General features: G+C 47.6%; 6 protein-coding genes across 6 annotated transcripts; 2 read left to right on the forward strand and 4 right to left on the reverse strand.

The window, feature by feature from the left end:
• Positions 1 to 5,006: 5,006 nt before the first annotated feature.
• ATNIH1004_003930 (uncharacterized protein) lies at positions 5,007 to 5,945 on the reverse strand (the record flags this gene model as incomplete). Its single annotated transcript, XM_033568602.1, has 6 exons — positions 5,007 to 5,142; positions 5,197 to 5,317; positions 5,362 to 5,459; positions 5,509 to 5,591; positions 5,648 to 5,775; positions 5,813 to 5,945. 6 exons carry the CDS (start codon positions 5,943 to 5,945, stop codon positions 5,007 to 5,009), a joined length of 699 nt encoding a protein of 232 aa, XP_033427408.1.
• A 6,438-nt stretch (positions 5,946 to 12,383) lies between these two features.
• Positions 12,384 to 12,959, reverse strand: ATNIH1004_003931 (uncharacterized protein; the record flags this gene model as incomplete). The annotated part of the gene is made up of 1 exon (XM_033568603.1): positions 12,384 to 12,959. One exon carries the CDS (start codon positions 12,957 to 12,959, stop codon positions 12,384 to 12,386), a length of 576 nt encoding a protein of 191 aa, XP_033427409.1.
• Positions 12,960 to 13,967: 1,008 nt separating this feature from the next.
• On the forward strand, positions 13,968 to 14,270 carry ATNIH1004_003932 (uncharacterized protein; the record flags this gene model as incomplete). Its single annotated transcript, XM_033568604.1, has 1 exon — positions 13,968 to 14,270. The coding sequence occupies one exon, from the start codon at positions 13,968 to 13,970 to the stop codon at positions 14,268 to 14,270; it is 303 nt and encodes a 100-aa protein (XP_033427410.1).
• Positions 14,271 to 14,408: 138 nt separating this feature from the next.
• Positions 14,409 to 14,812, forward strand: ATNIH1004_003933 (uncharacterized protein; the record flags this gene model as incomplete). The annotated part of the gene is made up of 2 exons (XM_033568605.1): positions 14,409 to 14,450; positions 14,501 to 14,812. 2 exons carry the CDS (start codon positions 14,409 to 14,411, stop codon positions 14,810 to 14,812), a joined length of 354 nt encoding a protein of 117 aa, XP_033427411.1.
• Positions 14,813 to 15,007: 195 nt separating this feature from the next.
• Positions 15,008 to 18,838, reverse strand: ATNIH1004_003934 (non-ribosomal peptide synthetase; the record flags this gene model as incomplete). Its single annotated transcript, XM_033568606.1, has 1 exon — positions 15,008 to 18,838. The coding sequence occupies one exon, from the start codon at positions 18,836 to 18,838 to the stop codon at positions 15,008 to 15,010; it is 3,831 nt and encodes a 1,276-aa protein (XP_033427412.1).
• Positions 18,839 to 19,770: 932 nt separating this feature from the next.
• Positions 19,771 to 20,295, reverse strand: ATNIH1004_003935 (uncharacterized protein; the record flags this gene model as incomplete). The annotated part of the gene is made up of 1 exon (XM_033568607.1): positions 19,771 to 20,295. One exon carries the CDS (start codon positions 20,293 to 20,295, stop codon positions 19,771 to 19,773), a length of 525 nt encoding a protein of 174 aa, XP_033427413.1.
• Positions 20,296 to 20,686: the final 391 nt, after the last annotated feature.

Here is a 20,686-nt window from a genome sequence, read left to right on the forward strand (position 1 = left end):
ACTAGGAGAAAAAGACCGAGAGAGATGAACTGTGGACTGTTAAGTTGGGGGGAAAGGGGGAATTAATGAATGTAATAGCAGCAATGATGATACGTAGTAGCGGAGGAAGCCGATGAGAATAGACAAGTAAAACTAATGGGCATGCAGAAAATAATCAACCAGCATCGCCATCGCTAACCTCATCCTCAGTCATCGAAAACGATGACCGAGCAGCCCATGCGACTCATATAAGGAAAGGAAACGGGGAATAAGCTTGAACCCTGCCTTTCTGTTAGTCCAAAAAAAAAGAGCCACTAGGAGCCGCAGGGACTGAAACGCCGCCCCACCAGATCCTGTACTGAATTGTACGGAGCTCTGAGTCGCAGTGGCCAGCGGCCGTGGGTCGTATGGCATCCATTGGGGGCGCAGTGTATCAATACCTTGTTTGTTTCTCCTTGGCTGGATTGGCGCCAGAATGGCACAGGGTCTCCACTATGGGGCTCCATGATTGGCTACACTACCCAGTCCCGCCCATATTTAGAACTTGAAGGCTGCAGGGTTCTGCCTTCGTACCAATTAGCCCCTCTGTCTATTAAGACTTTTAAGACATCTTCGGGGCCCGCAGCGCCCGGGTGAAACAGGAGTGTGAATATAGGTACGGAGTCGCAGTCTTTCTTTGAAGGAAAAAGATTCGTGGTGCAGGAACCATAAAGCTGATAAGAGGTACTAGAGGAAGCACATGTACTGAAGGTTTTCTCATGGATCCATGGGAGTGCGGAGTATTTCGCCAGTATCTAGAGTACCTCAGAGTACCTTGTTGTACTGTGTATTCCCTCTGGTTTTTGTGTGTCCATTCCATGGGATCGCTAGCCCTTGACAGCCAGTCGGGCAGGTGATCACCTTCCTCTATCGGACTAGACCACAGTCCACGGCTCCACAAGAGGCCTCCAGAAGAACCAATCGGTGCCATTGTTGTTCAAAGAGGCAGATACTGCGTTCCGTGGTTGGCTAGATGTCCACAGCCGCAGTGACTCTGGTTCCCCTCTTCTGAGCAAATTTCGTTCTTATTAATAGCAATGAAATTTTCCAGAAGGATTTCGGCCGTTGTTATAGTGGCGAAGGAAGGAAGTGTGTTAAATGGTTTCTGGAAATGTTTATCCACTGGTCTCAGTATGAAGGTTAGCTAGATAGACTATGAGATAGCACTTAAGGATCATCCTTCCCAACCACTCTCGATGATCCCCTTTGGAGTACATAGGAAACCCTGACTCCTATCTGTGGTTACATCATCCACCCATCATGCATCCTGACTTTCCGCTAGTACTTCCATACGAACAGCGGCCTGCATTATTCCTGATCTCCGTAAGAAACATGCTCCGTGGTAACGGTTGGGGGTATGCAACTTAGGTAGGTGGGCTAGGGAAATTTCCCTCACTGCCTCACCAGTCCTGCAATGATCTCGCTAGCGAACCAACCGATCTGACTGACCCTCACGATGTACGGAATATTGGAGGGTGAGATAGACATAAGTTTAGAATCCTAGACGGCAAATTTCAAATGGTCGCATGCTCAGGAACCACATTGGGTTTGGTTCCGCGTCACTCGACCACTTGCTTAAAACGCCAACTCACCCCTAAGTGGCCATAAAAGGAACTTGTAAGCTTGGTACTTTTGTACGAACTGCCACGACCAACTCGCCCTCACCCCCATTCTAGTCTATTACAAGAGAAAACGGATCATGACCTTACTCCGTTACCCATACTCATAGGCCTGGGCATTTACGGCCCCGCCAACTAGTCCTCGTGTTCTTTTCAGTTAAGCTCAGGAATGGTGGAGAGGTCCTCCCATTCAAGCTTAGCAGCCTTAGTGCCTCTAGGTCTGTCGAAGCGATAGGAGGAGAAAAATTCACGCACTGGACGTGTACTCCGGGGTAGCCTACGTGTAGCCCAAGGAGTAATCCATGCACAAATAGAATATTCCTCGTCAACTAAAATTATAAGGGATTTGCCATACGAGAGGAATCACGTGGCGACCGGGAAGAAGGGTGCGATCCATCGTATGAATGTAGATTCCAGTTCAATACCACTCACGCGTCCAGCTGCCTGTTTTCGCGATGATCCTGTGTCTGCTTTATTATTGTCTGGTGTCTTCTCCAGTAACGGCATACATCTTGGACCCCAAGGGTGAGGCTTCCCAAGTGTCTCCGAGAGGCTCACCTAGTAGCGAGCATGCAAGGCTTACCAGCCGCAAAGGGCACGGCGTTTCCGCCCCCAACCAGTTAATTCGTGTTGGGAAAGACAAATTAAAACACGGAAACTAAAATTAGTATCTATGTATTGAAATGACATGTTAAAGTTGTTAGTCTTAACACTCTCAGAACATTCATTTACAACTCAGCGGTTTATAGATACAAATTTAGCAAAATTGACGAGCTGGGTAGAGGAGGTAAAACAGACGGTACAATGGGCATGTTAAATAAGGTAATAAAGTTTTCCACATGTGGAGCTTCATGGATCCGCAAAACCGTAATTATCCTCCTACTGGCGCGATGATAGGTAGAATTTTCTTAAATCCTTATAGGATTCCTTCGGTACAACAGCAGACTTCGTAGTAAGGTTTATTGGAAATCATAATGTTTTAAGATGATCCCCCCAGCCAACTGAAATGTTGGTAAAGGTATACAGAAATATATATTTACAATGTAAATATTTCATACGCAAACCTGACAATTCCAGCAGACATAATATACTCACATTTACTAGCAAGCCAATGGATATCCTTGAATTGCATAACAATATGCAATGGAAATCTGTCCTTGGACATGTATCCATTATAAAACATCCTTACTCGGAGTGCGACTGGTAGTAGGGTAGGTGAAGGGAACTGTCATTTTGATTCGCAGTCATTTTAAAGTATGCTGGGTATCTGAGAAGGATTTATACGTACTCCGACTATTGTGTATGTAGATAAGTAGTGTATCAGAAACAAGGCCGAAGCTGCCGGATTCCAAATATATCCTGCTTTCAGACTTGAAACTTTCCGTTCCGGTGATGCAATCCAGCAACATGAAGAAGTGAAACCACAAAGATGAGTCAGATTCAAGGATGTCAGTCGGTGCTGTTTGTCTCCAATATGCACTAGTATTTCATTCAAGAACTCTATCTGGTTGTAGCCCTTTGTTGTATTGTAGAACGTACGGAGTACAGATATCGAAACCCCCGCATTAGATCCTTGCTAGAGGATTATAGCAAAGCCTCGCCAACACATTGTCGATCTAGATGTGTACAATTTTTTATGTACATTATCCAAGGATAAACTCAAACACAAACAAAAAGTCCGTTTTTTCTTGTGAGTTGCTCTAATTAACTCGCTCAATATCTTGGAAAGATGGTCAAGTTCAAGTTTCTATAGGTTGTGTTGGAGGCCTTGCAGAGAACACTTCAGCCTTGTATTCTTTTTCTGTCGGCTACTCCCTAGACTCAACTTTACCCTACAGCCTAGACCTAGGTACACACATTCATCTCGAGATATTATCTGACTGGTCTGCTGAGGATGAAATCTACCTTGTACGGAACACCATCTACTGTGTATTCTGTCCTCCTAGAGACGGTCTAGAGTACATGTAATATCCCGCTAAGTTTGGACTTGTTCCACGTGCGTACCGGAAACTCAATTCCGTGATAAAACACATGAACCGAGCTTAAACCACCTCCGTAGTCTCAGTCAGGATAATGTTAATATGAGTCACACGAGCCGGCCAATGGTTCTGTCTACTATCTTTATAGAACAGCCTTAATAAACTAGACTGGAGACAAGTACTGTGCTTATAAGCATACACCATTCTATACAATAGAATGAATATTTTATTAAGTCTTCTTATTTTTGTGGAAGGGTATATATATCCTCGCATATAATACAAGTAATTAAAGGCAAGCTTTTAAAGCAATTCGATAACGACCAATTAAGCCCAATTTGAAATACGCAGGGGGATTTATTTCACCTACTCAGCCTGCAGCGATGACTGAACCATAGTTAGCATTGGCATCGAATAAGAAAGATGGAAGCTCACGTGGCAAGAATTGAAACGCGTATAAATAGCTCGAGCGCACAATGTCCTGAACGGGACTTGCCAGCGATCAAACCTTGCGTCATCGAGAATGCGACCGATAAACTTAAATCCATTAGCTTCTACATCTCAATTAGGATTACAATCCTACCTTTCTCTCCGGAAAGTCCTCCATATTTTGGGAAAGTTTGTTTCCGAAAACTCGCTGGACGACAGCTATTCCAGACACAGAACCAATGATCAACCATAGCTGCTGAGATAGACAGTATGTCGTGATGCAAGTTTCCAGAGATCCTCTTGGCGCGCCAAATGACATACCGATGAACTGCTCGATAGGAGTATACCAGTGACCAGGCCGTTTAGGAGGAGATAGGACATCTCCTGGATCGAGCTGCCGAGACGCCAGCGGACAAAAATAAGAAAATACACGACTAGGGTGGCGCCGACGGAGAAGATCGTTATTCTTTTGTAGCGTTTTGCTCTGCCTATATGAGTTGATTGGCGCTGGAAAGCGTACTAGAATATACCTCTTAATGATGGCTCCGGCAATGACACCCCGATAGAGATACCAACGGCGCTGATGACATAGGTCGACGAGGCGACCACATCAGGGGCGTTATCGACTCGAATGAAGTACGGAACCAAATTGCTGACTAGCTATACTAATTCATCCGGGTAAGTGGTGGTCGAATAGTCTAGAGAACTTACTGCCATATGACCGGCGCTTATTAACACCTGGATCAAAGAGTACCCGCCCAGCGGGCCAGCTACGAGATTAAGGGGTATAAGAGACCTCTTCGCCCAGTATCCTTCGACTAAGAGGAATAAACCTAGAGATAGAACAAGAGAAGGCACCAAGAGGGCCAGCATTTTTGAATCACCATGTGTTGTGACGCTTGCATTCTGGAGTATAAAGAGTAGGATAACGACAGAAAAGGCGAGGGTAAAAAGGCCGGCAAAGTCAAGCTGAGAGAGTCTGGTCGGAGGGGAAATTCACATAGTCATCTTCTGTTTTCCGTTCGTTCAACCAAGACGGAAGACCATATAGTGCCACCAGGTTACAGATGATGACGAGCGGAATCTGACCTAGGAATGACCTGAGATGTATCAGTCAATGCACAGTACTCTTTCAATGCAGGTATCCAACTGACCATCGCCATCCGACCGTCTGGATCAGAAACCCGCCAACCGAAGCACCCATGGTTTGTCCAAGGACGTTAACCACGTTCGCATAGCTTCGGAAGAGAGCCACCTCGCCGGCAGGGACGAGGTCTGTGATTGATTAGAATAAACATAGACAAGAACGGCCACCGTACCAGTGATGATTATCGACACCAAAGAAATCATCCCGCCGCCACTGATCCCAGCTAACACCCTCGCAAAGACCAGCTGTTGCAAGGAACCACTCAGACAACTATCGATTGTTAGTATTTATTATCGACGACAATCAGGCGACACCTTACCATGCGAGACACCCTATTGCAAAGAGTATATAAGCCGCCAGCAGGATATTCTTCCTTCCATACATGCTACTTAGGGTTCTATGCTAGAGCGTGTATAAGCTTGACGTGCATACTAAGAATATTAAATCTAATTGCTTACCACCGGTAGCGCGAGACAGAAACTAAAATTATACGCCACGATGAGCCATGAGCCCTCGGATAATCGTTTGAACTGAGATGCGATCGAGCTCCATGTCGAGATAACGTCTGCCGCAGCAACGAAGACTCCTAAAACAAGATTAGACAAAAAAGTGGGAAGACATACCGATGAAGCAGCTCCAGACGACCAATTTATTGGTGTAGTCGGTCCTCTGCTTCAATTCATTCAGGGTCAAGCTGGTTTCCTGAATCGGAGGGTTCTCATTCTGCAGAAGAGGAGATTCTTCGTCTACTGTCATTTTGAATATAATATTATAAGCGCAAGTTGGAACCAAACCACCGCAGAGGAGTCAGTATGCAAGAGCGGATAGGGCAGATTAGGACATAGGTATGGAATGCGTGGACAGCCCGCAATTCAGGAGAATATCTGAATGGAAGCCCGGAGTTTATAAAACAGAATAATGCACCGAACAAGGGACAGATGGACAGACAGGCCGAGAAAGGCAGGAGATATGACAAGCCACAATTCGGTGCAAATCTCCCTACCTGGTAAGGGTTATCACGTCAGCTCGAGTTCTAGCGATGCACGTTTTTACTAGTCAGAGCGAGATGCAGGAGTGCCACGTACATATTTACTTTTTCTCCAGCTTCTTGTGAGAAATCCCCAGGGGTTGGCATTACTTGTATAACCGTGCAGCCCGAAGGGACACATTCGGGCAAGTCCACAACCCGATGCATAGATGATCTGGAGGATCGCTGCCTGGGGCTGATCCCAGCTCGCCTCTCGGTTCAGCTGCGCCTTTCATCCTCTTCTGTCTCTTCCTTGGTTTCAATCGATCGTTGATCGTCATCCTTCCCATGGGCAAACTAAAGCGATGCAGAGGGGAGGGAGAGTTCGTGCTCGTGGTGAGGAGGGGGGTAGTGGCGGCTTATAGGACGAGGCTTAGTGTGATTGCATTGGTCAGCACGAGTTGATGGACGAATACCAACAAACCTGGAGGCGACTAGGTTCGCAAAACAGAGTACTCCTGAAGTCTGCATGAATGCCCACTCTGCAGCTGCGAGATACCCCTATAGCCAAGATGGCGGAATTCCGTGGCGCCCGGAGCGCTGTCCTATAGCCCACTTGTACAAAGTACGTATGTATGCGCTGCATTACGACAGGGAGCTGCAAGTCCATTCTGTAAGTCACACTCCTTAATCCATGTGTTATACTTCGATGCAGTAGTTACCTGTTATTAATATGCAAAATAGGGACTGTAGCTACTGTACTCCATAACAAGGTTATCCACCTGATCCACCGACGTGCATTAGTCGTTCGGATAATTACCCAATACCGGTTCAAGCTCTGAGCCAGTGCGACAGAGAGACTCCAAACGATCGCAAATTGACGCTTTGACTTTTGCTTCATGACATCCCAGTGGTCATGTCGAAGTGCATGAACTCAAAGCTGGGCTGGGAATTCTACCTGGTCAGGAAGGCAATGATATTACCCCAAGTATAAGTTCTGTAGGTCTGTCTGTTGCATGGACTAGATACAAGTGAATCTCCATTCAGAATCCGTAACACATCATACATCTCATTGATGACAAAATCCGGTCGCAGACGAGCACATTCGTCCGGATCACCCTGGCTATAGCGACAACAGACAACCTTGGCGCCGATATTATTAGCGAAGAGGATATCAGTCCCGGTATCCCCGTCTCCCTCGCCGAGAGCTGCACACCGCACCTTCACCCTGGGCCACAAAACCGAGAAATTGGAGTTATCCGACTTCCTTTTAAGGCCAGGGGTCTCATCTCCTAGGATACACTCCTCGGTGAAATAACGAAGCAACTGCGCTTGTCCCAAGACGACTTATTGCTAAAGGAGCGGCTACAGCAACCCACCATTCCTATTTAGGTATTAATCATGTGATATAGGGCTAAATTGTAGGGTCCTACTCAGATGAAGGTGGGTCTGCCAAGCCTCTAGTAGGCTAAACCATTTTTAGAGGTCATGTGAGGACCCACCTATGCGAAAAATATTTTTGGGTTTAGTGTAGGTTGGGCACAATATAATTATATAAAATTATATTATTTTTTCTGCCAGGCAGAACCCAATTAGGTAAAATAAGCGATCTCCGACTAATATTTGGCCATACCATATTGAACTTAGTAAAATACCGCGATTCTTGGCAGATTTCTTTAATATTGAACCTCGATATCGTTGATCAAGGTTGACCAAGCACTTCAAGGCCACAATCAAGATGACTACGTCATTCTATCGCCTTCCAAAACGGGAAAAATTGAAGCTTTTGGCAATTGCAGTCTTGCATTAATATTGCTAACCGAAGATGACAGTGGGCGCGCAATATGCGGTGATCAACGCTTGAATAGAGCTTTTATCCTTGATAATTGGGATGATTAAACAACTGTTAGTTATACAAGGTGACCCTATATTATATAAATTTAAATTAACATACTAACTTATATATAATTATAACGATTTACAAAGAATAAGCTCCGCGAGATCATTCCACTCCTTCGAATCAATGAAATTCAATGGCGATATCGTTATTCCTGCAACGCCGAAACAGCTATCTGCATCCTTTTAACACGCTTATTATATCCCCGGCGCCTTGCAGAGTTGAATATGATATTTAAGCTTAGCCAGGCCACGATCTCGGCAGATATTTTACTATTTTTAGGTAATCAATTTGGTTATATAATTGAGTGGCACCTATCCTTGACATATGAAAATATGATGCTATTTGCAGATTATATTAACCCGGCTACACGTGTATGGGGCTTTATTAACGGAACTCTCCGTTAAATATGCCGGCCAACACATGATTAACAGATATACTATACTGGATATAAGAAAATTTATACAATCAAGTTTCAGGGTATTACTACACCTGACGGCTTGATAAGCTTATTATAGGGCCCTTTTAAGGGCCGTATAAATAACGCGAAAATGTGGAATTTAACTGTAATTAAGCGGAGACTCCGTGCAATTCAAGGCGAACGAGAATCTTTATATTTATATGGAGATACTGCCTATAAAGGAAAGTTTTATGTGATTACACCTTATGAGGACCATCATACATTGTCTGCTAATAAAAGAGCGTCTAATATAGCGCTTTCCCGTGATCGAATTACGATTGAGCAGTCATTTGGCCGTGTACTAAACCTCTGGCATTCAATATTGTTAAAATCACTGCAGAAATCAGGGCTGCGCCCTGCCGCCGCGGAGTATAAAATAGCAGTGTTTTTCACTAATATTCATACGTGTATTCGGCGTGGTAATCAGATATCTAACCGATATAAGATGTCACCACCTTCGGTATCTAGATATCTCCATCCCGAGTTATATGACGGAGTAGGAGATCAAGCTTTATATTAATATTATTAAATCGAGTGTCAATATTGGATTCCACTATAGATAGGCGAGATTCAATATTTCCAAATCGAGTATTTATATCATCGTTTTCGACTACTGATTTAGCGGTGTTTTCAAAAAAATTGGCAATATTTTCAAAGGCCCTTTGCTGCGGCGTTTTAAATCGTTGACGACGTGTAGTGCTTGAATTTGAATCTATTATTTTTTACATATAAATTAGCATATAAAACCAAAGTTTATAAAAATCTGCACATACTAGTATATGATTCTAAATCAGAGGGTAAAATATTATTATCACCTTCCGATTCGGACCTCCTTTGACGCTTTTAGGCGTATCGAACTGACAGATCATCACGATGACGCTGAGTTGCCTTAATATGACTTGCCTCCTCGTTGGCCGCGCGTTTTCGAGCGGCTTCTTTCTCCCGTATTTTATCAATATGACTCAGCCATTCATCTACGGCCTCATAAAGCGCCTGATCGTGATCAACTGCCTGACCGGTAATAATAATATGTCTCGTTTAACGTCTCTCGTTGGCTAATCTCGTGACCTTATTCCGAGCTGTCTGCCAATTATATGAATCAAGGCCATATTCAAGGCGGAATGCCTCTGCAACCCGTGACCACCAACTAATATTTCCACGTGAGGTTTTATAATCATCCTTCAGACGATTACACGTCTCTACCAAGAAACCTCCTGGCCACGCTGTAGTCTCTTTGCGCGCGGCCCATATTCATGCCTCAGGGGCCTTGTATTCCGATCTCGTCCAGTATTTTGATCAACATGTTCAGATAATTGCGTATTTAGCTACGAATTAGGGGCCTCATCGTACATAAATAGGGAGGCGGGGGTCGCCGTACGAATCTGATTTCGCCGTGGCACCGGGGTTGTAGGAGATAACCGCTCGGTAGAATTTGACACGCCTAGATAAGGTGTTGGAGTAGGCGATTCTGACCATGCAAAATATGTTGAATTCATATTGCAATATATATATATATTTACATAATTATATGACCTGGCTGTGGAAGGCCTCCGCGGCCCTTCGGGCCCGCTAAAGGCGTTCGGCCAGGGCCGGAATATTGTTTTTTCCACCACGCTAAAATAATATAATGATTATATTGTCAATATAATGATGGAGCTCATGCGAGCTGTGTACACTATAATGAGTGTACACAATGATTATATTATTTTAGCGTGGTTGCTTAAGTAATAAAATAGACCGCTTTCCAACTGCGGAAGCGCTAAACTATTTTAGTCGAATATTTATATAATTTTATATAATTATATTGTGCTGAACCTCTCTAGTGGTGCTTTTCTCTTTCATTCCTCTTACCATCTTTCAAAACATTTTGAATCTTGATAACCAGTTTTATACCAGTATTCAAATACTTATAAAATGACCGCTAAGCCAAAATTGTGGGTGTGTAGGCGGGTCGTCACCTGATCATCTGAAAGTGGTTTAGCTTCCCAGCGGCTAGGCGAGCCCACTTTCACCTCGTCTGTAGTCTCGGCTCTACTCCTTATGAGCACTTTTTGTTTCTTTACACTACTACCATACCTACTATCATCACCACCAATTGGGCCGCCACCGTCACCAACAATTACAGCGCTTAACTGTCTGGCTAAGCTGGCGGGGAAGTAGAACCCAGAGGCCTTCCTCTGGCCTGATGATGATGACATTTCTGATGATATTGAAGATGAATGCGCGCATACCAAGCCCCAGGCGCCCACTAACAGGAGATACCTCCGTACGTATCAAAAATATACACGATTAGAGGTATCAGAGTGCCAGATTCGAGCTAAAGATTCTTAAATTTGGATAATCATCACGCACCTTCACCATTTATGGCCAAACATTACGACTGGGCCAGCAGGTCACGTTTATGCCAAGACATGAAAGCCATTATATTCTGTATAGATTGTAGATGATTGCCGTAAAAGTTAGTTGGAAATATATATATATTAATAACCGCATCACATGGTAGGGTGTGGCTGTAGCCACTCCCATTACTGATAATAGCCATGGCGAAATTCCGAGCGTGACAGAAGCGCAGCACGTCTTCAGTGCCGGGATAGGGCTTGGCTTTCTCCTGACCGTGCAGAATAGATATCATCCAACAGCGTCGTCCACTGTCTGGACGAACTCGGACCATAGTTGGCTCCATCTCGTATTTCCGACCTCCTGTCTTCCTTCATCACTTACTGTTGACCGCGGATCTCACTGCGACTGCCAGCCTCTGGGCGCGACGATGCGGTTGAAAGAGGCATGGAGATATTATTGACGTTGATGTTCTAGTCGACATCGACATTTCATGTACAGGCTTACGGGGAATGCCCTGCACGTGCGGTGCAGACCATTTAAGCAAGCGAGACGCCCCCTGGATCTCAGCTTGGAGAGCAGTGATATCCAACGCAGCAGAATAGCAGGATGGAAAACATGTTCCATGATGGACAATAGAGGAGAGGGATTGACACTTGACCAGCGGGACTGTGTCGTCCGTAAGACGTCGCAGCACCATGCAGGCGGAGGGCAGGCCTGTCTCGTGCAAGTAAACATACAGGTCGTTGAGATGCAGCTAGCAGAGAGGCGAAAGGGTGCTGAAATATAGGATGAATCGCTGTTAGGCGATGTACGATTGCTCCTGGCAGATCACCTGGCAATTCTCAGCGTAGGCTCCATAGTTAGACGCGTGGTAGCGGGATCCTATCAGATCATCTGGGCCAGTTCAACGTGACGGTGCTGGCCGCCATCGCACTGCTGGCTATCTGGCTATCCGTGTATCATATACCCACTTCCGGCAGGATTATCTTCGCTGCGTTCTACGGGTTCGTACACCAGTCTGCTTTCACCATGTGGTGGCACTGGTGGACGGCCGGGTGGTCGACTTGGGGTGGAAATTTCGCTTTGCTTGTATTAGTCTGGCGCTTGAGTGAGTTTCTCTCTACTAGGAAGTTAGCGATTTTATTCAGTGCTCTTGTGGGCATCTGGATGATACGGGCGATTGGACCTCGCTGATCTGGATGTCGGGTGCTATTATGGCTCTGGGAGAGCCGTGCTGTATTGTGGTGCGCGTGAAGAAGGGAGGCTGGGATTTAAAGGTGCGAAACTATCCTTCTCTGTTGGTATACATGACCATTCCTTCTACTTCAGTCCGTGTCAGATGAGCCTATAGGGTCCGTTATCTTAGAGCATAAAACTAGACAGACATAGAGTACTTTCTAGCCTGAAAGTAACATAATTTCATCAGAAACCATAACATTAGATCCACGTATTCACCATTAGGCATAATATCCATCTTAAACATTACCAACTCAACTCAAATCGGCACCCATCCCATCCATACTCATACCATTACTCAGTCGTAACATGCAAAATCGCCGCATTCCCCGAATCCAACGACCAAACCTCCATCGTTCCCGACTGCGTCCCAACATATATCGAGAACTCGCCATTCTCATCCGCCCTCTTACACGCCTCGGTAACATCCAACGCCTCCAGATTCGAATAAGCCGGGACATTCACCACAGATGTAGACACATTATCTTCATCCGGAGCATTCCCCGCCGTAACGTCTTCCTCATTCCACTTGGAACTGACAGCGCGCGAGACAGTCACGTTCACAGGGGCAGGATATCCACCATGTTGCGTGAAACCAGGAAACTGCACGTTACATTTTGTAACTGATGTAGAGGATAAAGATTCAGGGAGACAGAACCCGACGAGCCAGCGGAGGTAGGCGTGGCCACCTGTGTTGGCTTTGAGTGTTTTTTCGTGTCCGAGGGTGCATTTGTTGCAGTTTTTGTCTGGGCAGTTGACACAGGAGACGGTGGAGCGTAGGATGGTAGAGTCTTTGATTGCTGGGCGGGAGATCACGCTCCCCAGGACGGTGGTTGTGAGGGAGAGGGTTAGAATATGAGAGAGATGCATGGTGATATTATTTATTATAGTATTATAATATAATATTATGTGGTTATAGATGGATAAGTGATTAGGATGATCATGATGCGGATGGACGAGGATAGATATTTATACACAACCCAAGGGCGGATACGTTCTATAATGATATGTAGTATATGTCCAACAATTATGCAAGATCAAGATGATTGGGAAGGTTTCTGCATACGAGGCCATAAATAGAATGAGACGACGAATCACGTCCGACTGGCTGATACATGCAGATGGAGGCCTTACATGTGGTGTTGGTAGGCAGTATAGATGGACTATTATTAGAACGAGCCTGCTGTGTATTTCTGCAATAGGAAAAATAGAGCGATTGACTGACTCCTTAAACTATGATTAGATAGACTGGCTCATGAAAGTATCTATAGCACAGATAAAGTTGAGTCTATCTTAAAACTCGTATCGCTAATGACGTAATTAAAGAATCAGCGGGGAGGCGAGGATTTGATGGGTATCTCCTAAGCCATTCTATATTTTACTACCAATAAAATAATAGAATAAATCAAATATAGTACTTGTTGATCCAATCATTTAAAAACAATTGTCCGGTACAGTAGTCAGCTGACTCAACAATACGAGACCATTGTTCGCATATATCATCAACTGTCAATATCAAAATACACAGATAATATAGAGCCCAGTGTATGTTGCATGGAGAACGTAGAACAACTTCCCAACTCTCCCTATCTTCGTATCGTTACCCTGTGTCAGTCCCACAACATAGATCGCCTCGACTTCCCATCGTATCCCTAACGCGTCGGGTGGGAAAAATCGCGCCTGTTCGCAGGGGACGTCTTGCAACGATTCGCCGAAGACACGGCGGCCTTTTTACAGAACTGGCTCTACTTTGGAGTTCTATGGGAACTGTTCAGTCGATTCGATGAGGCGAAAATCATTATATGTCTTTTCTCATGAATCCTCCCCCACGAAGCGCGAAATATTGCCCACTTGGACGACCTTATCTTGCAGCTGAAGATGCATCTCAAGCAACCTGGATTTGCTGGTTATGTTTGGCCTTTCTTCGCCGAAGTCGACCTCTCGGTGGGCGCGCTGGGACAGCGATTGTCGTGGGCTCTATCTGTTGGTATTCATCTGCGGATCTTTCAATCGAGTTCCGGCGAATTAGACATCCCATGTAAACATCTTCCGTTGGCACGGATGCGCAAAGCTGGCTGGTGTGCGAGTGAGATAGCCATGGTGGAGGGGGTGTCGGCGACGGAGCATTACATATCGCAGATGAGAAGTTCAACTGTTGCGGAAGAGAACGGCCATTCTTAGTGTTTGCAGAGTCTATGCAGGGTTCTGCAGCTAGATGAGACGACATACCATACACACCATGTACAGGAAAGCTGCGAGTGTTAGCATCTCCGTCGTTCCAAGACATATCGACCTATGTGTCGAATTGCGTGTGGAACCATGGCGGAGTGGGATGCTATATATTGCCTCCTCGCATCTCAGGTCGGATGTCTTGGGGAATCCATCAACGAATACCCTGACCCGCTACCCAGGCCATCCCGAGCATGAAGCGCGTGCATGAATTGGCATACAGGGTGATAGTTCTTGACTCGGACCTCCAAACCTGTTCCTCCGAACACTACACCGAAGCATTCATACGGATCAGACTATCGACATGGATGAGGCGGCTCCGGACGCTGCATGAAGGGGTGCTCGCGAATCGACTACTGGTCCAGTTCTCCGATGATCTGTTCGACGTGCGCGTGGGAGAGAGACATTCGATGACGATTTTGCGAGAATACTGTATTCATTCGATCCGCCCACCTGCGACGCGGAAAGCTTCCACTGGAGATTCCGTCTGCTGAGAGTAAATGTATTGAGTGATCCGGATCCAAGGATCATATACGACGTGGGATTGTGCTACCAGCGTCCTATGAGAGGATCCAAGACAACACAGCTGTAAGTGATACTCCAATTGTGAGATTATCATAATTCTATTCTAAGTCTGACAAACATAAGTTAAACTGTTTCGCACAGAAGCAAAAAAGACAGAATGTCTACTAAATCGGCTCGTCTCTCGGCTCAATCAACACTTCGTTGACGGAGACGTGGGCAGGCTGACGCAATGCGTAAATAATCGATCTTGCAACATCCTCTGGATCCAGGATCTTCGCTCCGGACGGTTCTCCATATTTCTTCACAGCCTCTTCATCAGTGGACATCCCCAACAAGTCCGTGGCCGTGTTACCCGGCTGCACACTGGTGACACGTAGACCCGTTCCGGCTGTCTCAAGACGTAGGGATTGCAACGTAGCCTCGACGAAGAACTTGCTGGCCGAGTAGACGCCCAACCCAGGAAAGACCTTGCGTCCGGCATCGGAGGAAATAGCCACAATGTGGCCACCGCCTCGGGAGAGCATGCCCGGTACGGTAGAGGATAGACAATGCAGGAGTCCCTTGCAGTTGACGTCGACAGTGCGCTCCCACTCCTCCATCTGTGTGTTGGCCATCATCGTAAAGTACATGACACCTGCACAGGAGACAAGGATGTCGACCGGACCCAGCTCATCGTTTGCGTCCCGGAGTAGCGCTTCAACCTGGCTCCTATTCGTAACATCAGTCTTTCGAATAATGACCTTCCCTCCGCCGGTTGTGAATTTGGCCCGGACAGCCTCCAGGGCATCCAGGCGACGAGCAGCCAGGGCGACGTGGCACCCTTCTTTGACCAAAGCCGTAGCCACAGCGGCACCGATACCAGACGATGCACCTGTGACGACAGCCACGCGTCCGCTCAGTGGACCCTTGATCGTATTACTTGATCTGCACAGGCTATGTTTGCGGATAGGGGCTCGCGGAAGCCACCCTCTGGCGAACCAGTGGCGTGTGTAAGTCTCCAGCAACGCCTGGTCTACCTTAGGTCGTTCCACCTCTGCGCGGAATGGTCGTGTCGCGGCATTGTTGAGCACCACAATGCCCTGCAGAAAGTCGACTGTCGGCATTCCACTGCGGAGGATGTCAACAGTGAAGGCACCGTCGCCACCCTTCACGCCGGCTCTAGTCTGGGTCCACAGGGCGACCCACTCGTCCCATCCAAGCCGCTGCGTGGGGTAACCGAGTTCCTCCAGGGCATCGAAGACGGCTTGGGTGTGGACAGGATTTGGATCTCCCAGATGTAAGACTGTTTGTTCAGTCTGAGTCTGAGTTGCCAGATGAACGATGGCCTTGCTAACAAAGTCCACAGGAGTCATCTCAGCCCGCCAACCCTCTACATTAGGGGCATAGCCCATGTTGATAGACTCAACAATCAATGCGGAGAAGAGATCCCACGCGTTTGCGGAACCAGTCTTGCTATGGCCGCTGATTGTGCCTGCGCGATGGATTTTAACCGGCAACCCACGACGCCCAGCCTCAAGGACGAGCTGCTCAGCCACCCATTTCGTCTGCCCATACCCATCCAAAAGCTTTTCTGGAACATCGTTGACATCGAGTATGGCATCTTCAGGCCATCCTTGGTCCGGAGATGGGGGCAAAACGCCATTTGTTGAGACATATTGCACTGTTGCACCTCCCTTGCTTGCTAGACGAAGAATCTCTCGCGTGCCTCCCACATTCGGCCCGCGCAATGCAGCATACGGATAAACGAGGTTGACTGTGGCCGCGGCATGTACTATGACCTGGACTCGTGCAGCGAGGTCATTAAACGCTTCTTGCGGAAGTCCGAACCGAGTTCGCGAGAGATTTCCCGGAATAATCTCAATTCGCTCCATTATCGAGTCTCGCCACAATCCCAGATCCAGGAGGTTACGACGGAGCCTTGCGACACCTCCTGGCTGATCATCATCGGCCGGTTCATTGAAGCGCACCAGACAGATTATATGAGCGGAGGTGGTTTCCAACAGGTCATGGAGAAGAAAAGCACCCAGGAATCCCGTGACACCGGTCAAAAGTATAGTATCGGCCTTACTGGCGGAGCAGATGGTCGCATTTGACGATTTGATATCGTCGTCTAAAATGCAGTCGGCCCGCAAGACAGCCGGGAGATCGGCTTGAACTGCCTCCGTGTGTCCATCCCTCACCGCACGCACCGTCTCTAGATGCCCCTTGAGGGTTGCATTCTCTGCAAGGCGAGCTATAGGAACACGGAAGCCAAAGTGTCTCGATAGTCTTGAGGACAAATCAGCGAGAGACAATGAATGTCCACCAAGATCAAAAAAGTCATCATCGGGTTTCAAGAGGGTTTTCGAGGTCTTCAGGGCAGCCGCCCAGATAGCCGCCACATGATTAATGCCAATTGGATCCTGTTGCGCTTTCTGTCCGTTTCCGTTGACTAAATCCGGCTTCCGTGGTGGAGGAAGGCGAGAGTGGTCAACCTTACCGGTGACCTCGTGAGTTGGTAATTGGTCAAGGCAAACCCACAGAGCTGGGATCATATAGTGAGCAAGGAATGGAGCGAGGGTACGACGGGCTGAGGGGCTGTGGCCGGATTCATTAATCTCGACAGCGGGCCGGTCCGCAGGGTCATCGTTATCGGGGACAATATATGCGACTAACTGCCGATCCAGGCCGTCTCCATGAGCAATGACGGCGCAGTGGCGGACTGCCAGATTCCTGACAATATCACTTTCAACTTTGGCTGGCACGACTGAATACCCGCGCAGCTTGATCATCGACCCAACGCGACCGGTAATCTCAAGAAGCCCCGACGGAAGAATTCGAGCGAGATCCCCTGTCCTATACAGGCGAGAGCCTGATTGTTGATCGAACGGATTTGATATGAACGCTTTTGCCGTAGTCTCCGGGAGGTTCAGGTACCCCCGAGCCAGCAGAGGACCGGCCACAAACAGCTCCCCACTGACCCCAGTATCCACCTTTTGACTGTTCTCGTCAAGAATATAGGTGTGTTTTGGGTCCAGCGGAGGCCCAACAGGACAGTAGAGAGCCTCCTCATCGAGCATGTCCCGAATATCTCCGCAGGCGATCTCGTGAGTTTCACAGGCACTGTAGCAATTGAGCAGGCGTGTGTTCGGGAGAACCTGGATGGCTCGATGAGCCAGATCGGTGGTCACGACCTCGCCATTCAGCCACAAGGTGCGCAGACTTGGCAGGCGCTCCCCGAGGTGTGGATGGCGGGAGAGGACCGTTGCCAGCAAGGTGGGTGTCATGAGAGTTTCGGTGACGTTTTTGGAAGAGAGCAGATCGACGAGCGCAGCAGGGTCGTAGCTCGCTTCGTCTGGAACAGCCACGACCGTCGCGCCTCGCAGCAGCGGGCGCAGGATTTCCCAGATAAAGAAGACATTGCAAGCCACACGGTCACCAGGGCCAACATCTTGCACACCGAATCGCAGATTGTAAGATAGGACTGCCGCCAGGTGAGGATTTGCAATGCCTTTGGGTTTGCCGGTTGTTCCCGATGAATATGACACAAAGGCCAGTCGATCCAGGTCATCATCAGCCGGGAGTGGAGGCGGTTGTTGAGTATGTCCATTGCTATCCGTCGGGGGCTCGTCGAGAATAATCAAGGGAGCACCACCTTGGATCTTACCAACCTCGGCCCTGTAAGTGATTACAACAGCTGGATTGCCATCATCAATCACTTCCGAGAGTAAATCTGGAGGGTACGCAAGCTCAAGAACAAGGAATGCTCCTCCAGCGCGCAGAGCAGCCAGGCAGGCAATCACATAATGAGCACTGCGCGGCAGGAGCACACCAACCAGACGGTCTCGACCAACTCCGTACGCGCGAAGGCGACGTGCAAGAGACTCAACCTCGCGATCTAACTCCGCATAAGTGTATGTGCCTGAAGTGTCCTCGAGAGCAATGGCATTTGGTGTTGCAGAGGCCTGTTTGGTGAAGAGCGCCGAGAGGTCTTTAGTGACATCGATGGTGGGCATGGTTTTGTTACACAGGAAAAGGGGTTTGGTGGGAAGATGGGGAGCTCAATCCAGTCGGGGAACCCCGAATTTAAGGTGGATGGAGGATTGAGACAATTTTTGACGGCGCTGGAGGCGGTAATGAGCGAATTATTAGATGGTGAAGTTCCCCAGAGTGAATGAACGCAGGAAGAGGAAACAAACTTACGACCTGCCACCCGGAGATTTTTTTGGGGAGCAAAGCAAAACATTTCGGAGAGGGCAGAAGATGGCATTTTTGGCACCCGTTGCCTAGCGAGTGAGTGGCTCCAGAAGGTCCCAGAATCTGAACAGGACAGGCTTGGATAGTAGACCGTATAGTGGGGTGGTGAACCTCTGGGAAGTGAGTTCGACCGATAGATTGGGGGCCCCCTGATTCTGACTCGGTGCATCCAGGCCAAAACGAGTTCTAGTAAAGTCCTCAACCATCGGAAGGCAGGGGCTTGGTTGCTCGATCGGGTTATCCTATCCCACCCATTCTGGGCCAATGGATCGGGCGTGGTCTCCGCCAGCCGTGATATCGCGATGGGCGGCCAGTGAGATCGTTGTGAAAGCTGGACTGGATACGAATATCGATGCTCCACCGGGGGGGAATTTGTTGGGGGTGGATTCGATTCTCTTGATGTCTGACATGTGAAAGCCCCCCCCCAGGTACCCGGCTCACCGGCTGTCGCTTGCGTCACCGCCCGGCAGATTCTCCGTCTTTCTTTCTGCGCGTCTCTGTTTTGTTTAGGATTCAATATATCATCGAATCTGCTCTACGTAGCAGCGAACATGGCCCTACGGACGACCTGGTCCATTGGAGTTGACAACTGTTGTCTATCCGCGGAATATCTCTCGCTATGATCCACGTCCATCGCTCGGCGTTTTCGCTCAATGTATGCTTTGTTTTGCTTCTTCAACACTATGGCCAATTACTTGGTCTTTTGGTGGTGGCGTTGAAGCACCTGTATCACTCTCCTGTAGACTGTATTGGCTGCCTTCCGAGTCGCGTTGGCGCTCACTAGTCCATCAGAGTCATACTGTCGGTCGATATAGTCGAATAATTTTTGATATTGAGCAAAGTCAAGTTGTAGATTCACGGGCTGACGCGTACTTTTACTGTCTCGACCGTTGATCCTGGCCCAGAGGCGTCGGTAGCTGACTCCAAATTCTCGCGCAAATTTTGCTATACTGGGGAGTGTCTCGGAGTCGTTTCTTTCGTCGTACGCATGTAGAGCGTTTGAATAGGCTGCTCCGATTAATATGTTGATATCATATGAATGGCGCGAGTAGGTCCAAAAACGAGCTTTTTGGATGTGAAACGTCTTGCTGTTGAGCTGCAATCTACTCCGTACTTTGGCTTTAAGCTTCCAAGAGACGCGTGTTTGAGCCACATGAGCCCCTTCGTGCTGCTGCCTTGTTTCCTTATCGCGACCGGCCATCCCACGCGTGGCCATGTCACGGCCTGTGTCCCGGCTATCGCGCCTCAGGCACACGCTACAAATTTGGGTGCTATTTTGCCCATCACCAGGCCAAAAGAGCTGCACAGGAAGTAGCTGTTAGTCATAGTATACTATAACTAGTTAACTAATTAAAACCACTAGCATTACTAATAGCCAATCTCGCAACGATCCTTCCTCACCCATGAATCACCCTTAATTACATATCAAATACAGAGTACTTGTTGACCTCTAATTTGCTCCAAGGAATTTGCTAACCTACGACCTAAATATATTATAAATGGGTTCCATCTTGTCTTGTCCGCTGGGAGGGCAAAAATGACCCTTGTTTTGACTTGCATTGATCCTGGTAGTCTATAAATATTTCTTAGCACGACAGCCATAGAAC

The sequence above is a fragment of the Aspergillus tanneri genome (assembly GCF_003426965.1).
Source record: "Aspergillus tanneri strain NIH1004 chromosome Unknown AapTan_3_pilon_pilon_pilon, whole genome shotgun sequence".
Taxonomy (NCBI): domain Eukaryota; kingdom Fungi; phylum Ascomycota; class Eurotiomycetes; order Eurotiales; family Aspergillaceae; genus Aspergillus; species Aspergillus tanneri.